Genomic DNA, 19,667 nt, shown 5'->3' with positions numbered 1-19,667 from the left:
TTTATCATCAATGTCGGCGACGGCGACGGCGAAGGATGCGGAAGACGTGCGCGGGATGTGACGTCGGCGATGGGACGGGCGCCAATAACTCGCCAATATCGGTATTAGTGGAGCACTGAGCGCAATATAAACGTTTATGACCCAAATATGTGTGTACCCCATACCCACTCGACTTCCCTACTACCCGAGCAGACGAGTCCCAAACCGCGCCATCATCCGAGCTTTTCTCTTCCTTTCCCCATTTTATCTCCGATAGTGGTTGTCACCCCTGGAGCGTCGCGCCGCGTCAATATTCTAGTCGGATGGACGTCGTTCGATTCTTCCGGATCACGAGACCGGACGTCGATCTCGATTAGCGCGGAACCGCCTATCTGCCGATGAGACGAAGAAACGAATCGCGGATATTGTTTGTACGGATCAAACTTCGATCTGTGAGCTCAGATTGAGAACTACTGAGAGGATAACGGCGTCTGTGAGAGACGAAATGAAAGAAGGGTGGCCATCGGTAGCCGATGTGGTTACAACGCGAATGTCTACGGGTGTCCGTGTGTGGCGAGGAGGAGGAAGAGGATAAAGAGGAAGAGGGACGGGGGAGGGGGGGTGGGCACTTAATGTTTCTCTATCTATACCCGGCAGCGCGGCAGCACCGGAGGGATATTGTTATATACGATGTTACGAGGACGACACGGGGAGATGTCGGGGGTGGCGAGAGGGAGGGAAAAGGAATGAGGAAAGGGAGGTATAGAACTGGGGGAATATCGCTGCCCACCAATTACCAGAGACCGAGAGTTATTGAAAAACTCCCCGAGGACGGAAGCCCATTCGAGCCGAACTTCCATGTAGCTATCAAATCGCTAATTAACACTGATTACCACGTGTTCTATCGTCGACTATGATTTATGAAGGTGGTCATCGAGTTCGGCGAAAGTTTGCGCGAAGCGAATAAAAATCACCGTTGGGTCACTCGTGAATTCGGATCCCGCGATATCGCAGTGTGCGATATTCGCAGCTGAAATTCGCCGAAACAATTTATTACAGACAAACTTTAATGGACGAAATTGATCGTTTGACGAATATACTAACGATACGATATAGGACGGCTCGATATTACCGTGAAGAAATCACAGCGAAATATTGTACGAGTAGGAAAATCCGACGTCAAAGCAGACGTCGCTGTATATCGCTGTAAGCATTTTCCCCAAAGACCTGAAAGTCAAAGCTCAGACTGATCCCGATAACCAATAAGATTACTTAATCGAGACACATGCTATACGTGTACATTATTTATATATATATCTATATATCTATATACACCTGTATATACATTATGTAAGGAACCTTGAGCGCCTTTATAGCTGCGATCGCATCATCCATCTCCTCTCTTCGTTCTCCGTCACGTCGTTGCGCCCGCGCCATCCCAGCCTCTATCCGATAAACGACATAATTCGCTAACGCCTTTAACTTCTGATATAACGGCGTATTAGTTTTGATGCTCCTCTCAGGGTAGGCGAGTTGCGAGTTCCGAGCTCAAGACTCTCTTTGCCAATTTTCCTTCTCAAAGCTCCATCGTCTTTGATCAGCTCCGGCAACGCCCCTATAATGTCCCCGGTCCTTCGACGACAACCCCCCTAATGCCACCCGTCACCTCGAGATCTCGTGCATCTTCGCGCTACTTACATTCAGCCATTGGCGCCGAGTTTCCACTATTTTTAATTACCCTGAGAAAAAGAATCGTCTCAATGGGGTAAATCTGGATGAGAAACTAACTCCCCGTGAATTATTTTTCAATCATGCGGATACGGCTGTGTCTTCAAGGGTGAAATTCGGAGCGCCTTCTTTTTTCCTTCGAATCTCCGTCCGTTCCGTTCGTGTGTCTTTCAACGAGTTTTTCTCGCTGTTTTTTTCACAGGTAGCGCGGGAGACATAGAGAAGCCACCGAAAAATATTTTAATCTCGAGCCAATCAACGCCTCTACGCCACTGCGATCCGCATTAATTATTCCCTTTAGATTACGCGTTGCACGAACCGCCTTCCCCTCCCCTCCCACCCCATCGCCGAAACACCTTCCGCCATCAATTTCACCTCTGCTACACTATCGCGAAGAAATCTGCTTTGCCGCTTCATCGATGGTAATGCTTCTTTTTATGATTATCATATTTATAAATGCCCCGCCTCCGCCTCTCTAGCCCCTGCAGTCTCCTATCTCCGGACCCTCTCGTTTTCTTCCGTTCGTTCCCGCTCACTTTCTCTCCCAATTCGCTCGGATCTCAGCTGATGAAAGGATCTCGTTAATTGGGAATACTGACGACAGCCGAAAAGCGTATTGGCTCAATCTTACCAGGGCCGTAACGTACCCCGTCTCATCTCGTACCACCCCACCCCCTCCCCCCACCCCACTACGCGGATCTCTTCGTCAAAGGGATCTTATTTATGAGACTTTCTGCAAACAAATGGATAAATCTAATATCTCGATCTTTCTTCGAAATACCTTCCTTCGAGATCACCTAACGACGTTCCCTCCTACCGATTGAATCTCGGATTGAATCGTCGCTAATTTCGTGGAAAAAATTCTGCATAATCGTCGAATGCTTCTTGTCCGGTCCGTCGTACCCTACCAACTCGCCGGCTCTGATTCTGGACGAGCGGTCGACAATCTTTAGGAATCCTATCGATGCATCGACGGATAAGGGCTTCGGAATAAGAAGGACCTGCACGAGTCGAAAGGGTGGCTGGCGGGATGACATGGCTTCCTTGGTTACTACGTTGCACACGCGAGGCACGTGTATAGAACTATCGGTGACTCTTATCCCATTCAAATCTGGCTCGTGGCCGTTGCCCTAACAAGAGCTTAAATGGTTCCCAGTGGTTCTCAGATCGCGCGACCCGCGGCTACGCCGCGAGCTAAATCTACAAAAGCGGATGTTCAGTTAAAGCGCGAATCTAACGGTGAAATCGGCATCCGGAATCATTTCGGTTCGGCCATTCCGAGGGATGCGGATGCCCGAAGCGTGCAGTCAAACGGAGATCTTGAATCATCGGTACTTTCGAGCGTAAAGGAACCGGCCGCACCCGTAACCCTGATCGCATAAATAGTCGATTCGAAACGGAACGGTATCGCTTTTTTCATCGCATAGTATACAACCCGCGAGTACACGTACCTATTTCAATTCATGTATTAATGACGCCCGAATTATACGCCAATTAAGACGGGGCTGCAGCTGTATAGCTGCGGACAGATGATCGAAAAGCCCTTCATCATTCCAGTGACAGTTGGTTTCTTCAATCTCATTAGCCACGCGTAAAATACAACCCCTATAGGAGACCGGTACTCATTTCATTCCGACGAACGAAAATTAATCGTACCAATTTTTGACGACCAATATTTTTCTTCCGCCCAATGGAAATTTATCGGATCGTAGACCCCGGTACGCGGTGAGATGAATAACGTACAGAGACTGAATTTCGTGGAATACGCGACGGAGGAAAATTTCGTTTGAGTTCCACTTGTTCGTTCGTTCGGTCGTTTCGTTTCATCTTTCGAGTTGACAACATCGATGTCTTCGGGGCAGGAGACGAGGCGTCACGACGCGGTGAACGAGATACGGTTACACGCACGCCCCACCCGCATCCGTTATGAAATATCAGATCGGTGAACGTGGTTCGGACGCGTGGACGTTTTCTCCACATATTATAAGCGTGTATGCCTACACAGGCGCGCGTATACGTCGACATCGGTTTATTGTACGAATAGATGATGCAGCTAAATGCACAAGTTGAACCGATTGCGCGTGGGTATCTCGCGCGGATACGAGTAGAAAATCTATCTCGAGTTGGGATCAGTCTGGCCGGTTCGCCGTTAGTGCCGTTTACAACACGTCGTTATTATTTGAGTTGATTTGAAACACGCGTGGTACGTGTCTCCTCCTTTTGCCCCGTACCCCCCTCGCCCCTCGCCCCTCTCGGTTTCCCTCTTCCCCGCGCCCTCCGACACCCGGGCCCTCGTCGCCCTGTATGCGCCGATGAGTGGACAGATATTGGCAGCTGCTGCCGCAGCCTCCACTCGGCTTCTATTCCTATCGGAGTCGTTCCGAAATCAAAAATGAATACACAGAAATACGGTTGTTCGGTTCGGCGATGTCCGCGTCGTTTCTTCGACACCACGTCCATAGAGGGGTGGATCCACGTTCCGGTATCTTCGGTGCTTTCCTGAGGACCTTCGTTGAGAAAAATGATTCGCGATCGTTCGAATCCCGTGGAATGTATCAGGGGACTCGAAAGACCACCAACGAAGGTCACCGGTTTCCGATTCTCCGGAGATCTTTGAGGAACGGGTGCGCACATTTTACTACCGAAAGAGCTCCCTCGCGGCGAGCTTTGCGCGTGTGATGGAGCGATGCTAACAGCGGCACAGACCCAAAGCGAAGTATCTTACAAAAAAAAAAAAAAAACAGAACGGTAAAGGCAAAAGCGGGTCTGTCGATACAAGGAGCCGATTGTAACGCGAGATGAACAGCGAGGAACGGCGAAGGGAATACGGACCAAAGAGACAGAGCTCGCCTGTGTCCAATAGATTCCGATGCTCAGATACCCAACATCGCGAATCCCATCTGAAATAGCGGGAGAGCTATTAGCTCTAGCTTTGATTGGGTTCGTTTAATGGGCCGGCCGACGTGCATATAAATTGCTGTTTGCTTTGAGGATATTTTTGCTATTTCGAGATGCGACAAAATATACTCGTACACATATAGCCCTCGGTACAACGGAACTTTATTACAGGTGATGTAGCAAAGGGTCAGCGATGTTTTTACGTGGGCTTCATCGAGTGTTTCGCTTTTGTTCCGGTACGATGTGAGTGAAACGTTTGATTTTTTGATTCTATTTGTGAGAGGCCGCTGATTTCTTGAAATCTTTTCACCCTCGCTCTCCCCCCGAATCTCCGAACGGTTAAAGTTTCAGGCTTTAGGCTTCGGTTCGCTCGTCTTCTCTACTCGCAGCCGTTAAAGGAGCTATAAAAGAAGTGGCTACCGACGCGGTAAGGTGAGGGAATTTGTCAGTATTAAATAAATATCCCATAAAAGGTCGGCATCAATCCCCGTAGAAACATTAACGCCCGATACAGCCGAGACTGGGCTGTTATTTTTCATACCGTTGCGTCTTACGACTTCCAAGGCCGTTCCACGAGAGATACTCTTCGAGCTTTTTATGGTCTATAAGTCAGGTAGCATCGTATACGGGGCCACAGTAGATCAAAAGTGATGTCTCCGTTATAACGTAAATACTTAACGTCTACAAGCCTCCCATACAACGAGCCTATGGCTGTCGAGTTACTTTTCAACGCCATCTCGTACTTTGGAATTGAGAAATGAGAGGAGAAAAAATTTGTTCGAAAGATGGATGATCGCCCTCTCTGGACGATCATCCACTTCTATTTACGCGGATCGCATGTTTCATTGTTGCCGAAAATAGCGGAACGTGACTATCAGGGTAACGATGGAATGTCGCCTACGTTCATAACCTGAACTATATACATTGACATTTGTCATTATACGCGTTACCCACGGTCCTAGGCGATAACTTTTTCCAGTAATATGTGACGCTCAGCCCAAAATTGAATCAAAATTCATCCGAAGAACTTCGGGAGAACTGATCCCGAATAGTTATTAATACATAGAGTGATTCCTTTGTCGATTGTCAACAAATCAGTGAATTGAGAAATCAGATCATAATATTCTAACAAATAATGAACGTGCTCATTACTCGTCAGTGATTTCAAAGCAGTGTATTGAAGTTTCAAAAAATTGTGGCCTACGAAAGGGAAACAAAGAAAAAAAAAGGTAAAAAATACAGATTTTCATACATACTCACCCGTGCGATACCTGATCAGTCAACATGAAAGTCGAAGAGGTGAGCTCGGTTACAACGAGTCAAAAAAGGGAAAACGATTCCCAGGACCGAATCGACGAATCTTCACTTCCCACCGACCCCGATCCGGATACAATTCTGCCGGATGTAAAACACGAGGTCGAATACGCTGCGTCTGAAAAAAATTCCGCGCGGACGTTTACTTCGGTGTCGGTATCACCGTTACAGACGATGAAAGTCTACCTTAGATTAAAACCCTTTCCATCCAACATCGACCTGACAAGGGAACAAGAGTGTGCTTACACGATAGTGAATTCTACGACACTAATGACAAAATTACCTCCGACTGATACGACAACCAGATCCCCGAAGTTCCTCAAGACCAGCGAAGCTGTCTGCAGAACGTTTACTTTCACGAATACTTTCGGACCGGATACCTCACAAATTGATTTGTTCAACGAAGCCATCGTGCATCAAATCCAAGATTTCTTGGCGGGGCAAAGCTCGACTGTGATGAGCTACGGAACTTCCAATGCCGGGAAATCCTACACCTTACACGGAGAGCCGGTAGCACTGGGAATCATTCCCTTGAGCATAAACTTTATATTTCGAAAGGTGAATTCGACACTGACGGTACCTTGGTTCAAACCAATTTACCAAAATAACGTTATCAGTCTGAGCTCTAAGGAACGATTACGCGAATTGGAGATAAGAGACAAGCTGATGAGCTCGTTTGAATCTACGGAAAATACGGAATTTCTCAATGCTTTCAGAAAAATGCGAGAAGACGGACCACAAGATTCCGTATCAGGTGAAAAAATGGATGACGTTATTTATACAGTTTGGATTTCATTTGCCGAGATATACAACGACGCTATATACGATTTGCTATCGACGGAATGCCACAAGAAAAGGGTACCGTTAAAAATGGTGACGGACAAACGAGGCAAGATATTTATCAAAGACTTGAGAATGGTCTACGTCAGCTCGGAGGATGAGGCGTATCAGGTTTTATTGGCTGGACAGTACAGATCGAGAATCGCTGCAACGACGCTCAATTCCCGAAGCTCTCGTTCCCACTGTATTTTTACGATTAAACTACTCAAGTATTACGCAGAGACCGCACCCGATGAAGTTGAGGTGAGTTCGTTATCTTTCTGCGATCTGGCAGGCTCCGGACGTTTGAAGACGATGGCGAATATCGGAGATCGACTCAAAGAGACGCAGAATATAAACACCAGCTTATTGGTACTGGGCAGATGTTTGAAGTCCATCTGGGAAGGTCAAAGCATAAGACATCAGAAATCAGAACCGGTCGGTCCATTCCGGGAATCGAAATTGACGCGTTTATTTCAAAAGGCTCTTTCCGGAAAGGAACAGATGACTCTGATCGTCAACGTGAATCCGGTTCCGATTCTTTACGCCGAGACGCAAAACGTGCTTAACTCTTCGGCGATCGCCAAAAGAATCTTCGTCGAACCTCTCAGAGACGTGAGAAATAAAAAGTTCATGTCCAGATTTTCGAGGGTCGTTTCGCGAAGCGTGGAAACGGTCACCGATTGGGATCGTGCGGCTGCAGAGGATTTATCGCATGAAATCGACCACGAAAAGCTGAAAAAATCCGACTACGTATTGCGCGAGTGTTACGACGAATTGTTCGCAGAGTATGAAAAATTGACGGAAGATCACGCGAAACTGGAGGGGTCCGTGATGCAGAAGGACCTTGAAATTCGCGAAGAGATGGCCAATACCTACACCGGGTTGATAAACGATTTGGAGGCGAGCTGGAGGAGCCGTTCGAAGGACGCGGAGGAACAACAAGAACACCTTCTCGCCTGGTCGGTGAGCCAAGTAGAAAATTTCTACAAAGAAAAACTGAATCGCCTGAATAGCAGAAAGCGCAGGCGTTGGGATGACGGAGATGCCGTTGACGACAGGGAAGCCGATATCCGGAAAATGGAAGATGAAAATTCGAATTTGACTGCGAGAATTGTTGTAGCTAAGGAGACGATCAAAGAGCTGAGATCGGCGAGGGAGAATGCGATTGCAGAGAAGAATAAAGCTGTCTTCGAACTGTCACTTGTGAAGGAGGAAATGATAGGCGTTAAAAAAATGTTGGAGGCGGCTGAAACTGATTTTCGTTCGAAGGAGAACGGAGCGCATTTCACGGAGGAATTGAAAAGGCAACTAACTAGCCGGGAAGAACGCATTAAAAACCTCAAAGAATTTTTGAATGAAGCTAAAGAGGAGTACATCAGGATTACTTCGGACGCTGGACAGATGGAGGAGCAATTGAAAGAAGCTAATGCAACTTTGATAGAAAACGCGGAGAAAATCGAAGACCTCGAAGAGCAGCTCGACCAGTCTAGCATATGCTTGGCGGAACAAGCAAAGGAGATTGAACAATTGACCGAGAAGTTGGAACGGCAAAGTAAGCAATTAGTTGAGTTCGAAAAGAGAGCAGAAACTGCTGAGGCGGAATTAAAGGAATCTGAATTTATCAGGCTCAACTTGATGGGTGCGGTGGAAGATTTGAATAAATTGCATGAAATTCGTTGCACTCGTGCCCGTTACGATTCAAATGATCATTACCATCACCACGAAAACGTGAGTAAAAATGCTGCTCCAGAAATAACGAATGTCGAATCGGAGAATTCGCCGATTAAAGGTGAATCCCCGTTCGAAAATCGACGCGAAAATAGCGATTCGCAAAATCGCAGCAGTGTCCAAGTGCAAGACGCGACAAATGTGTTCGAAACCGAGCGATCCGTCAACGAAATTGATCACACTAGCATCAAAACCAATGACTCAAGTGCGATTAACGATTCGGGTATCGCTCTTACCGTCACTAGTCAAAATCAATCTTCGGATAATAATGGAGACTCGTTAAATCAAGGACCGGAAAATGAAAGTAAAAATTTCCTCACAAGTTCCAACGATGAACAGTTGGTGAATTCGGAGCCTGAGAATGAAAAATTGATGACTCGTAGTCTCTGTAAAAATATTCGTTATCAGCAACTCTTCACAGAAATGGAGAACGCCGAATCAGAAATCGCAGACGTTGCTGCTGATGATAGCGATGGTGACAGTGAGGTCCGGAATAAAAAATGCAACAGGGATCTCGAATCAACAGAAGCAGAACCTCGTTCAGCAGGTATGAACGAATTCGAAGGTGAGTCGCAATTTCCAAAAATTATCATGGACTCAAAGGTTGACGAGTACGATGGAAATTCAAAGACTTCACATGAAGCGTCAAAGATCAGGAATGACGACGAAAAGTTTGATTTGAAATCGTTGAGCGACAAAGTGTCGAGTCTCGAAAAGCAGTTGACAGATCCAAATCTAGCAGCAGTTATGAAATGGTTGATGGAGCACGAAATGGAGATTGAAAAATTGGAAACGGAAGTTTCCGAATCAAAGGAACAAAGTGACGAGTCTCAATGCGGAAAAACGAACGTGGGCAACACGCTGAAAATGCAGATGGAATCGTTGAACGAGTTGAAACTGAAAATAACCGACTTCGAAAAGACTTGGACGAAATGGCAGGAAAAAGAAGATAGTCATCATAGACAATTAAATGAGAACGTCGAAGAAATTTCTATCCTGGGGAGCCAAATAGAAAATTGGCCGATTAGAGAGCGAGAGAATATGAATTCGACTTCTAGTCCAAATGACAATTTAGGGGATGAATCAAAAATAGCTGCACTTGATAAAAGTCAGTCACTGATTGCCTTGGAATCCGATGACCAGAGTATGGAAAAATTAGAAAATCTACTTCGAGAAATTCATGATGAAGAAAAACTCGAAGATCATTCAGGATTTAGTGCTTCTCTGAATGCGCGATTGGAAAGCATTCACTCCCTAAGTGAAGTTACCTCGCCTTCGACGATTGATCTCCTCGCAGCATCGACTCCAACCTTACAAGAAGGAGACAAAAACTCGGACACCAAATCGACCCCACTAGGACCCCCTTGTCCAGATCCTACGTCTTCCTCTGACTCCCCGATTGCGAACAAAAAATCTCTGATGTCTAAAAAAAAATTGTTCGCCAATCCGGGCGGGGGTTGCGCGAATTCAGAGCCCGTACGTGAGGTACATAGTATTTTGAGTCCACATGAAATTTTGTTGATAATTTTTGTTGCCATTGCTTATGCGATTGGAAAAGTTTAGCGGCGTTACCAGTATGTTGAAGTGATTGTAAGTTATGTTATACAATTTGTTGCAATTTAAATAAACCAATTTGTGATTCATGTTCGATAATTTGTGAGCAGGCTTCAGATTTCGAAAACTTTCCAACGACAAAATGCAGCGATAATCTGGAGCTTGTTTGACTGTAAATGAAGTGGGAAACCGAGCAATACAGTTTTCTTTCTTCTTTGGAACACCATGCCACTTTTTTATTCGATCCGTTCATGCCGGAATCGTTGATGCAATCGAAAACGGCGTTAAGAAACACGAGATCACTGATCTGGAAAAACAAAGTCTGAATCGACGCGAAGCCGAAGAAAGAGACCGTAGTATGTAGCAAGAAACCCGTCAGCCTCTTAATCTCCTCCCCGTTCCAACGTCCACATTGAGTGTTTGAATTGTGACACTTGATATTCTTCAATCGGCTAAATTCCGGTGATAATAGAAACGAGAAACGATTCTTCATCGGTTTCAAATTCAAATCTAAAATTGCCATTCAATTTGTTAATTACCACAACTCCAAGTTGTATACCAAAATCTCATGATAAGCTTTCAATTATCGTTCACTTTCGACTGTGAAACACTTGTATTATTTTAAACTTGTCCCATTGATTCAAGTGTTTTATCGACAGTTTTTTGACAAAAAAAAAAAATCTTTTCTTTGTGTAAAAATAAATTGCAATCCCTACAAAATATTGCACGCTGCCGCGCTTGGATTCGTCGATTCTCCGACTACTCGATGTATCTATGTGTGATAAAATATCGCAGAGACATCTCCGTGGCAATACACTCAGCAGTAATTTTCGATCAGAAGTCATAAAGAGAGGGCCATGCACTCGTGTGCCGAAGATCACGTAGGACCATCGCGACGTAATGAGACTAAGAGCGTCACCGACCTCTAATATCAGAAATGATAGCATATTGCCAATAAAATCCCATCCCTGTTCGGCCCCCGCATCAGCTATCCGGTTAGCGAGGGGGTGCTACGAGCTGTTATTATAACAAACATCGAAACCACATTCGGCCTTGCAGTTATACGATCAGTGTCAGGAGGGGTAGTGGTCGGAAAACCAATAATATCGGTAATCGATAGGGGGAACTTCGTGTGCTGCAATCTAATACTCGCATTCGATGAAACCGTAGAAAAAAAAAAAAAAAAAAGGCAAGACAACAATTTGCTCGCCGACTGCAGCCGGAAACATTGTTTTCGGAATCGATGTAAAAACTACAATTCGGGGGGCTGTTAACGTCAGTCGGTAGATACAACGACAGTTTCTTTGGACCACCTTCGGACGCAATCAGCTTCTACTACGTGGATTCTTAGGTCAGTTGCAATTTCCTCGGTTTGTTTTTCTTCGCCATTCAATCGAGCAGCGCCACATGCTCATTATTGGGGTGGTAGCTAGCGGCTAGCGGTTTTCTCAAGGGTGGATCTCGAAGGGCATTTTCGCCGACTCACCTCTGGAGGCTGGTGATTCCGCGCGGCAAATGTACCGCGAACTTTCCTCTTTCAATTGGCAATAAGATTTGATCGTTGCGGGAAATATCATCCAATTTCCTTGCCTCACTTCCCGGCCAGAACTCCCGGGTATCGCCGGTTTCTGTGTGCGGCAGGGCGGCTGTTTTACCTCAATCGCCCACCGATGCCAGAAACCCATCCGCTGGGTGACCTTCGAGCCCCGGCTCGCCGCGTCAAGGCCGACGAAAGTTATCGCCGAGACACGGTTGACGAACCTTTACTTATTACGACGCGCGTCCGCTTCGTCGACGGATACGTCAATTGGACGCGAACATCGCGTTGCTCGTTTCACTACTACCGTGGAACGCGTTATATACGTGTAAACCACGCGAAGGGAGGGACCGCTTTCGGATTTTCCATCGCCGAATTATAATTTGACAGACATTGCGAAGTTGAGGACAACTAATAAGAGAAAGACGCTGAAGAGATATTCCGTTTTCCGGGCTATTCTATTAGAAGCGATTCGTCCCTAGGTTTCATAAGTGTTCTCCAGGTTTGAAGAGCGAAGGCCGTAAGAGAGTCGGGGCGATGGCGCGAGAAGGCAGGAAGGGGTGGCAGGGGTTCCATTCGGCAAAGTTTGCGCGAGACATTAGTTTATAATTTGGCAATCCCGGATCAGTATTTGTCACGATTAGCTGCTCCTCCCGCGACAATGGTGGAATCTACGTGGGGAGGCCCTCAGCCTTCAGTTCTCTCCGGCTTTCATTAATTCCTCCAATTCGACCGAACTATTGTCATAGTTACGCACAATTTGAACGCGACAAAGACGGGGGGTCCGTGAGATTGACGTAGACGGAGAGAACGTAAGGAGTTATATTATCAGAATAAAGGGGTCCAATGTACATTCAGGAGTTTGGGCGAAGCTATGGATTATATTTCGCGTGTCATTTACCCCCTGATTTAGACCGGTGGCATTTTCTTGAAATTTCCCCTGGAATCTTCACGTCAAGTCAAATATTCTAGCCCTGTCTTTCCCCGATGCCGTTACCTATCCACTCAAACTCCGAATCTTCCCGTATTCCGTACACCCGCATTTTCCTCATTTGATACACCATTGGTAACTGATATTAGTTTTACCAGAAATTATCCCAATTATCATGAAATATAAATTTTCTTTACAGGCTAATGGTGTACGAGCTTACACTCGATTCGCAAAACGTTCGAGCGATGTGATTTCGTCACAAATACCGTTTAGCTTTAAGATCGATTTTGAATAGGTTGAAGGTTATTTTCTTCAGACTCAAATATATCTGAGAACCATATTCCATCGCGGAACTAGGATAGGTCAGTTGCAATTCCTGTTCCATTTTGCTGGAAGGGCTAGAAAATTAAGGTGACGTAATATAACGTCGCAGTGACGCTCAAGTTGGTTCGGTACGTATAAGATTATTTATCCTGAACCTCGTTCTGAACCGAGTCGCAAAAGAGTTCAATGACTCGGGAAAGATTGAGTAAAAATTCGTCTCCAATGAACGGAGATAACCTCGAGTTCCGATTTTCCTAATCCGTTATATCGAGAGCGTTATTGAAAGTGTGAGTGTCGCAGAGATATCGGATGAAAGTGACTCGGATTTGGCAACCACTGTGTAAATATCTGCAAGAATTAGCGAACAAGTTGCATTCGCTTGGAAAAGGGGATGGCGCGGTGGTGGAAAGTACGGCTGTAGATTGGGGTGCAACAGCCGAGCGACTGGCGAACAATAAGCAATAATACGTAATGCGATTCAAACGGAGATGCTGGCAGTATCTCCGAATCGCTCCGCAGTCTGGGTAAGGGATTCGCAAAGGACCGGAGGTCCCGCTGCACTACGGAATCTGACGGGATGCTGCATGTATTTCTTGTACGAGTGAGAAAACTGAAACAATCTCGGATTCAGACCGTTCATTCGGTCTATTCGGTCTTTGTGACTGTTCTCCGTTCTACAATCGTACCATTGCAACGGCGTTGACGTTATTCCACGAAACAATAAGAATCGTTACAGCTCGCAGTTGAGTAAACGAGATATCGGTTGCATTTGCCGATCGTATCGATTTCCATCGATTTTTTTTTTCCACGCTTCCGCATCCGTCGAATTTCAGAATTTGTTGATTCAGAAAATTCTAGGGGTGTAGTCGGACTGGCGTCAGGCCAGGTAAATAATCATCCCATAGTTTCGAACTGACGCAGTTTCAGGTGATTCGAAACGTGACGGAACGAACTTTTCGCAGAATTAAACTAATTCCGGTAACTTCGAGCAGATACGTTCGTCTCGAGTTACAGACGCGTCATAAACCGTAGGTAATAATTTCCAAGAACGGAGAGCGTATCATTTCAAATGGGATTCTGAAAGCTAGACCAACGGGGTGGGTGAAAATAAGTAGAAATCCCGGTCAATAAAATGGTACGGAAGGAAGCTAGGCGCGCGCTGCCGCTCGAGGCTACTTATTTCGCATATCAGTCGCATACGTGAAATCCCTATAGTTGATATTCCCAGCCGGGAAGAGCAGCTGGCCAACACCTCAAGGCATAACGGTCGTATAAAAAGGTAAAATATCGCGGGTATTTTCTTATCGTATTCCGTGCCATACGTAAAAACGAATAAAATCGTAGTAAGTTGTGTCGAGGGAACGCGCGTTGGTCGCCCGGGGCCACCGCGGATACCTATACCTATATATGTATAACCGTACGTCCTGCACACCTCCCCGCGGTCGGGAAATCCGTTTCTTTAACGGAGTATGCGGGATCGACCCTTGCACGGTCCGAGAAGTCTTTCCATTCGCTATTTGTTTCCTTTTATTTTTTCGGAAATATGAATCATTCCCCGCCACAAATTTCCCGATCGATAGATTAGGAAGGCGTAAGCTTTTACCGCACTTATCTCCCTACATTCGACTGTAAAAATAAGTACATACATGTACGTATTATATCCTCGTGTAACGAATGATATCCAGAGTCAAAGAACCGCGAAGAGGGGCGCCAGGATATGCAACCATCAAACTCATCGTATAACGAGTGTATGTATATGTATAGGTATGTACAGGGGTAGGTGGTTTTTTATTCGGTTGACAAGCTGTGGGCCAGAAAGCTTGTCTCGTTTGTAAATTGGGATCAGTGACGTCACGGGGAACCGTAGGGGTGGTTCGTAATAATTTTATAGGATTCTATAACAACGGAACATCGGGGATATCGGGCGGCTTGGAGTGGAGTCGTCTTGTTAAAAGTGGCCCGCCTCATTGCCTCCAATATCTATGCCGCACGCCGAGCTTCAGGGCTGAGCATCTCAATAGCCACTCAACGAGAAGCCACTTCGCGGCGTCGTGTGTCTTGTTATGCACACGTTTTCCCGGTAGACGAACCATCCGTGCAACATCCACCTTCTACGTTTCTAAATATACATATATATATATACATACGTATCTATGTAGATTATCGTACGTAGGTATATGCGAGGAGAAACCAAGAATCCGGCCTCGTCTTCATAAGTGAGCGATTTTCAATAGCCTTCGTTTGATTCACCGACATTTCTTCGGCTGCCTGCGAAAAGCCCGAGGGAGTTTTTCCCGACCTTCTCGAGTTAACCTCGTCGATGGCCGTTTCCTTCTCCTCTTTGTAGCCAAAAAAAAAAAAAAAAAAGAAAAGAGGAAAACTTCAACCTTTTTGTTCTGAAATTTATTCTTTTACAAGCATCGAATGACGTTTTAGCATTTTCTCGATAGCCTTTTTTTTCCTTTTTTTTTTCCTTCTTCTTTCAAACATTTCACGTTTGATTTCGTCAGGTCAATTTGCTCGATCGAATGAATAATTTCAATCAGGTGGCGTCGCGGTATAATATTAATAAAAGTATTCCGGGACGTCGTGCTTATAGATTTCCATAAAATCGCGCGAGCTTCATAACCGTGACATTTACGATTCAGGTAATAAAAATGGTTGCATCGAAGGATAAAAACTTCATGAATTATTCACCGAAGAACCGCAGCTGGCGTGGTTAATAACGAGCAAGTGACGACGAGCGAGTAAACTAGCCCGTAAAAATGGTTGAAAATTGGTAGAAATAAGTATCGATGTGTTACACTCGGTTGGGGAAATACAAACACATTTGTAAGAGACTCGCGAATCTGCGTGACTAATTATTCACTTCCCACTGTTCGTCGCTCCGGTTGGCTAGCGGCGAAGTGTATATTATATCTCAGTCGCAAGCCGCATCAATTGCACTTCTTCTGAGTTTAACCGCCTTACCGGGATAAAGTACGATAAAGTAAAAAACAGTTGAAGAAATGAGGAGAAAAATAAGAAAAAAAAAAAAGTATTGCTCACGATCTTACGATTGTGAGGGCATAAAGCGCCGACAGGCTCGTAATAAGTTCCCGGTGCAACGAAGCGGCAATGTAGAATATGCGAACGAAAATACCGAATGATCCGTCCCGTACAAAAACCGACTCGCACTCGTTTTATTCGCTTCAAACTATTTCCCATGCAGCCTGCCGTGCCCGTAGCTCCGAAGCGATTTTCGTGCACAGTTTTCAAGACTCGACTCCGATGCCCGATCGCGTCTCGGAATTACGAGGAGAAAAATAAAGAGGGAAATAATCCACCGAACGAAGAGTCGAGTCGAATCGACTTCGTACCGCGCTTACTCGCTGATATCGCGCACGCGATCGTACGCACCAGTCCGGAAATGAATAGCACGGAGTGCAATGACAGGAGTATAAAAGAGTGAGGGATGAGCGTTACGAGTGAACGAGATGTGCATCGGAGGGCGACAGGCTCGACGTGTTTAGAAATCCGCTGGAAAACGTCGATTAATTTCACCGGTATTACGCGTGGGACGCGGCGTTGAATTGCTACCGTCCATAATTACGACGGAATTTCCTGGCCAATTGTTAAATTGATCGACGATTTTCATTCCACGAATTGAAATCTTTCATCTTAATCGCGGTACGCGGGTCGTTGTCCGGTGGTCTCAAGCGAGACAATTTAGTGAACAAAAAAGGGAATTATTATTGGTAATATAATCTGACATGTTATTACAGACGCGACGTTCGGTCGTTAAATGTACTTTAGATCGCTTGAGATACACGACGCATCCGATAGCTGGAACCCGTCATGAAACCAGAGGGTTTATCGCGCACACCAATTGATAAATTAATTGATTTCGTGAAAAGAAAGGTTTCAAGTTGACGTAAAGTAGCCAACAATTGGCGGTTCGCGACGTAGGTAGAAATCTGCGGTGTTTGGCGTGGGAATCGTACGGCGAACGATACGGTGTTGATAGAAGAGATGAGGAGGGGCGGGGGGGGTTCGGGTGATAGACACGGCGCGGCATGGATGGTACCAAATTAGAGGGAGTTTCGGATAAGTGGGACGAGGAGGAGGAAGAGCGGGGCGAGAGATGGGGTGGTAGGGGGTAAAATTCGAGGGATGAACAAATGAAATGAAACTTCGTTGCCGTTGAGAGAGAAATTGTTTGTCGTTATGCCCTTTCCTGCACCCCACTTTCCATTCCGACGGAGCATCCTTTCCGTTTCTATTCCGTTGGCCTGCTTATTTGCCTAATTGCGAGCAGCGGCTGATAAATTTCAACAAATCGTCGATTCAAACGCGCCTTTGCTTTGTTTTGCGAATAAATTCGCTACTCCTCTTCTCTTATCCTTGATTAGCTGAAAATCCGAATATCTCATCGCGAGATACGCCGAAGGTTCGGTGCAGACGAACGTCGAATGCGCGATTTCTATTCGCGTCGATCCTACGGAATCAAATCTTTGAAACTCCGTCGATCGAATGATTCGTTGAAAAGGTTCTTCTCTCGAGTTCCGTCGATCCTCTTTCCGTCGATCCTTCACGCCTGGAATTCCACACCGAGAGTCAAAAATTTTTGGCCCCATCTGTACAAGCCTCCGGAGTGCACGCAAATTTGTTTGGTGTCACTTGCCGGCTCGCGGGTTAGCCGAGTGCCTCGATTCGGTTGTCTCGCTTACTCCGGTGTCAACGGGATCGTCGACCCTCTCGCTCATTCGCCGTCAGCTCGTTCTCCGCATGCGGGTTCGCTATGTTCAAATTCACTCGAAATATTATGATACCGGTGGCAGCGGTGTTTACACGTTGTTGTCCGTTCCGAACCTGCTATTGGCAGTTCCGAGGCCGGGGGTTATTTATTTATTCGTCCCTTGTTTCCTCGTTCATTTGCGTCCCGCGCTCACAATCGCTAGGTGGATAAAGCTTCCTCATAAAAAATTAGTACCGAATAAAAAGTGCCCGAATTATCGTTCGGTTATTTATTCAGTCGCTTCGTTTTTTCGATCGAATCCACCCACCGGGTTCTGTATACGCGATCTCATTTCGGTCCTCGTTACCGTTGCGTCTTGCAGATGTGTATAATACGCCGAACAATCGCGTCGTCCCGAATCCTGGAATAGAAATTCGAATACATTTATGACGGAGAATTATCACGTGGAAAATAACAGCAAGGGAATTTATGCGACCGGTGTAGAGGTATAGTGGAGGACGATGGTCCTTGTCGAGTGAAATTATTTAGTAGTAATTACAGCCGACACCTAACGCACGATGTGCACCGTTGTTCAGTCGGTACGACTAGAAATGGTATGAAATTCAAGGGGTATCCAGATCCGCCGCTCCAGGTTTCGGATACAACGAGACGCGAGGAATGATTGAAAACGACTAAAGACCAGTGAATAGCGTGAAAAGAAGAAAAACAAGACGCGTGATCAGCTTCATCCCGGATTCCGAGGGTGTGAGAGAAATTCGGATACACCGTGTCACCTGTGCGTTGGGAGTTTGGACGGGAGCGCTGCCCGCGGTCCTCTGGATTTTTGTTCGAAAATTATAATGCGGCGGTGCAGAGAGGGTGGCGCGAACGAGCGTAATGTGACCGAGTGTTATGATAACATCGGCACTTATGATGCAAATTACCTGGTGACACTCGTAACGGTATAACGGAGCGATGTAACGTGCGAATAAATAGCAACAACTGGTCACCGCGGCGCTGTCAAACCCGCCCCGAAATATCATAAAGCATCGTCGCGGGTATCGTGGGCGTAACCGTGGACGAGTCCTAGGTATGCTTCTGATGGAAATATCGACTATTACGCTACCGTGAATACTGTGTATCGCTGAATTGTTGAGCATAAATATGCCAAAATTGTGTCCCGTGCACTTTATACTTTTGATTTATCTGTCACGTCTCCCGGCGAGGATATGGGATATTAAAAAATTTGAATAAAACAAACCGTTCAACACCTGTACGGGAGAGTACGCTGAGCGCCGATCATTCGGTATGGCGACCGCGAATTAAACTCGCGAATCTCCATCAAAACTCGCTCTTTTTTATTAACTTTACGATAACCCGGGCGGGACCGCGTCGCCTCGCCAACTCTTCGTCGCGTGGGACGGATTTTGACCCGCGGTTACGAACCCCCCTTGCACATAAATACGTATACCTATATATATATATATATATATAGAAATAAAAAAAAGAGTATAGGAGAAAAAAAAAAAAAATTCACAATAGCCGAAATAAAACTTATTTACAGAGGTACGTGCACCGTTGTGCGCATATTTTCTTCTTCGTCTATGCACACCGGAGTGCAATCACCTATTATTTCTAGGTAGGTAGGTAATATTTTCCCTATTGAAACATCGTTTCATTATGCGGACGTTGAATGCGTCAACGCTCGGTTGATAGAGTAAATTTTAATGAACCACGGTCGCATACACAGGACGAGGACTCAAAACGGTAAATACATCATTAGTCACGACGGCGGGTGGTGGCAAGCTGTTTTGTATTTAATAATTCAGGCATAGGATTGAACGTATCATTTATATGGCTGGTGAATCGGTAATGCTCGCGACTCACCGCTCACTGAAACTTGAAACGCGGAGGGGTGGGTGGGTGGGTGGGTATAGGTATGCGGCGACGTTCAGGGTGCTGCTCCGATTCGATATACGTTGATGCGAACGCGTGTTTTTCACCGGTGTTAAGCGTCGCGACGTCCGCGAGATGATCGTTGCCGCCGCGGCGTTGGCGCACCCACCGCTTCAAAACCGTTGCGGTACACATACGGGGAGCGTCGAGTGACTAACCCGTCGGTTGTCAGGAGTACC

At 46.0% G+C, this 19,667-nt stretch overlaps 1 protein-coding gene across 1 annotated transcript in view; it reads left to right on the top strand.

Annotated features, from left to right (window-relative positions):
• Positions 1-5,889: 5,889 nt before the first annotated feature.
• Positions 5,890-19,667, top strand: part of LOC105684749 (kinesin-like protein KIF20B) — a 43,473-nt gene continuing 29,695 nt past the window's right edge. The window contains exon 1 of the mRNA XM_048650885.1: positions 5,890-9,949. Coding sequence (XP_048506842.1) covers positions 5,890-9,949 — 4,060 coding nt within the window. The remainder of the gene's footprint in view (positions 9,950-19,667) is intronic.

This window comes from Athalia rosae, chromosome 2 (assembly GCF_917208135.1).
Source record: "Athalia rosae chromosome 2, iyAthRosa1.1, whole genome shotgun sequence".
Classification (NCBI taxonomy): Eukaryota; Metazoa; Arthropoda; class Insecta; order Hymenoptera; family Athaliidae; genus Athalia; species Athalia rosae.
The sequence above is the reverse complement of the archived record's forward strand: the minus strand, read 5'-3'. Positions and strand labels throughout refer to the sequence as shown.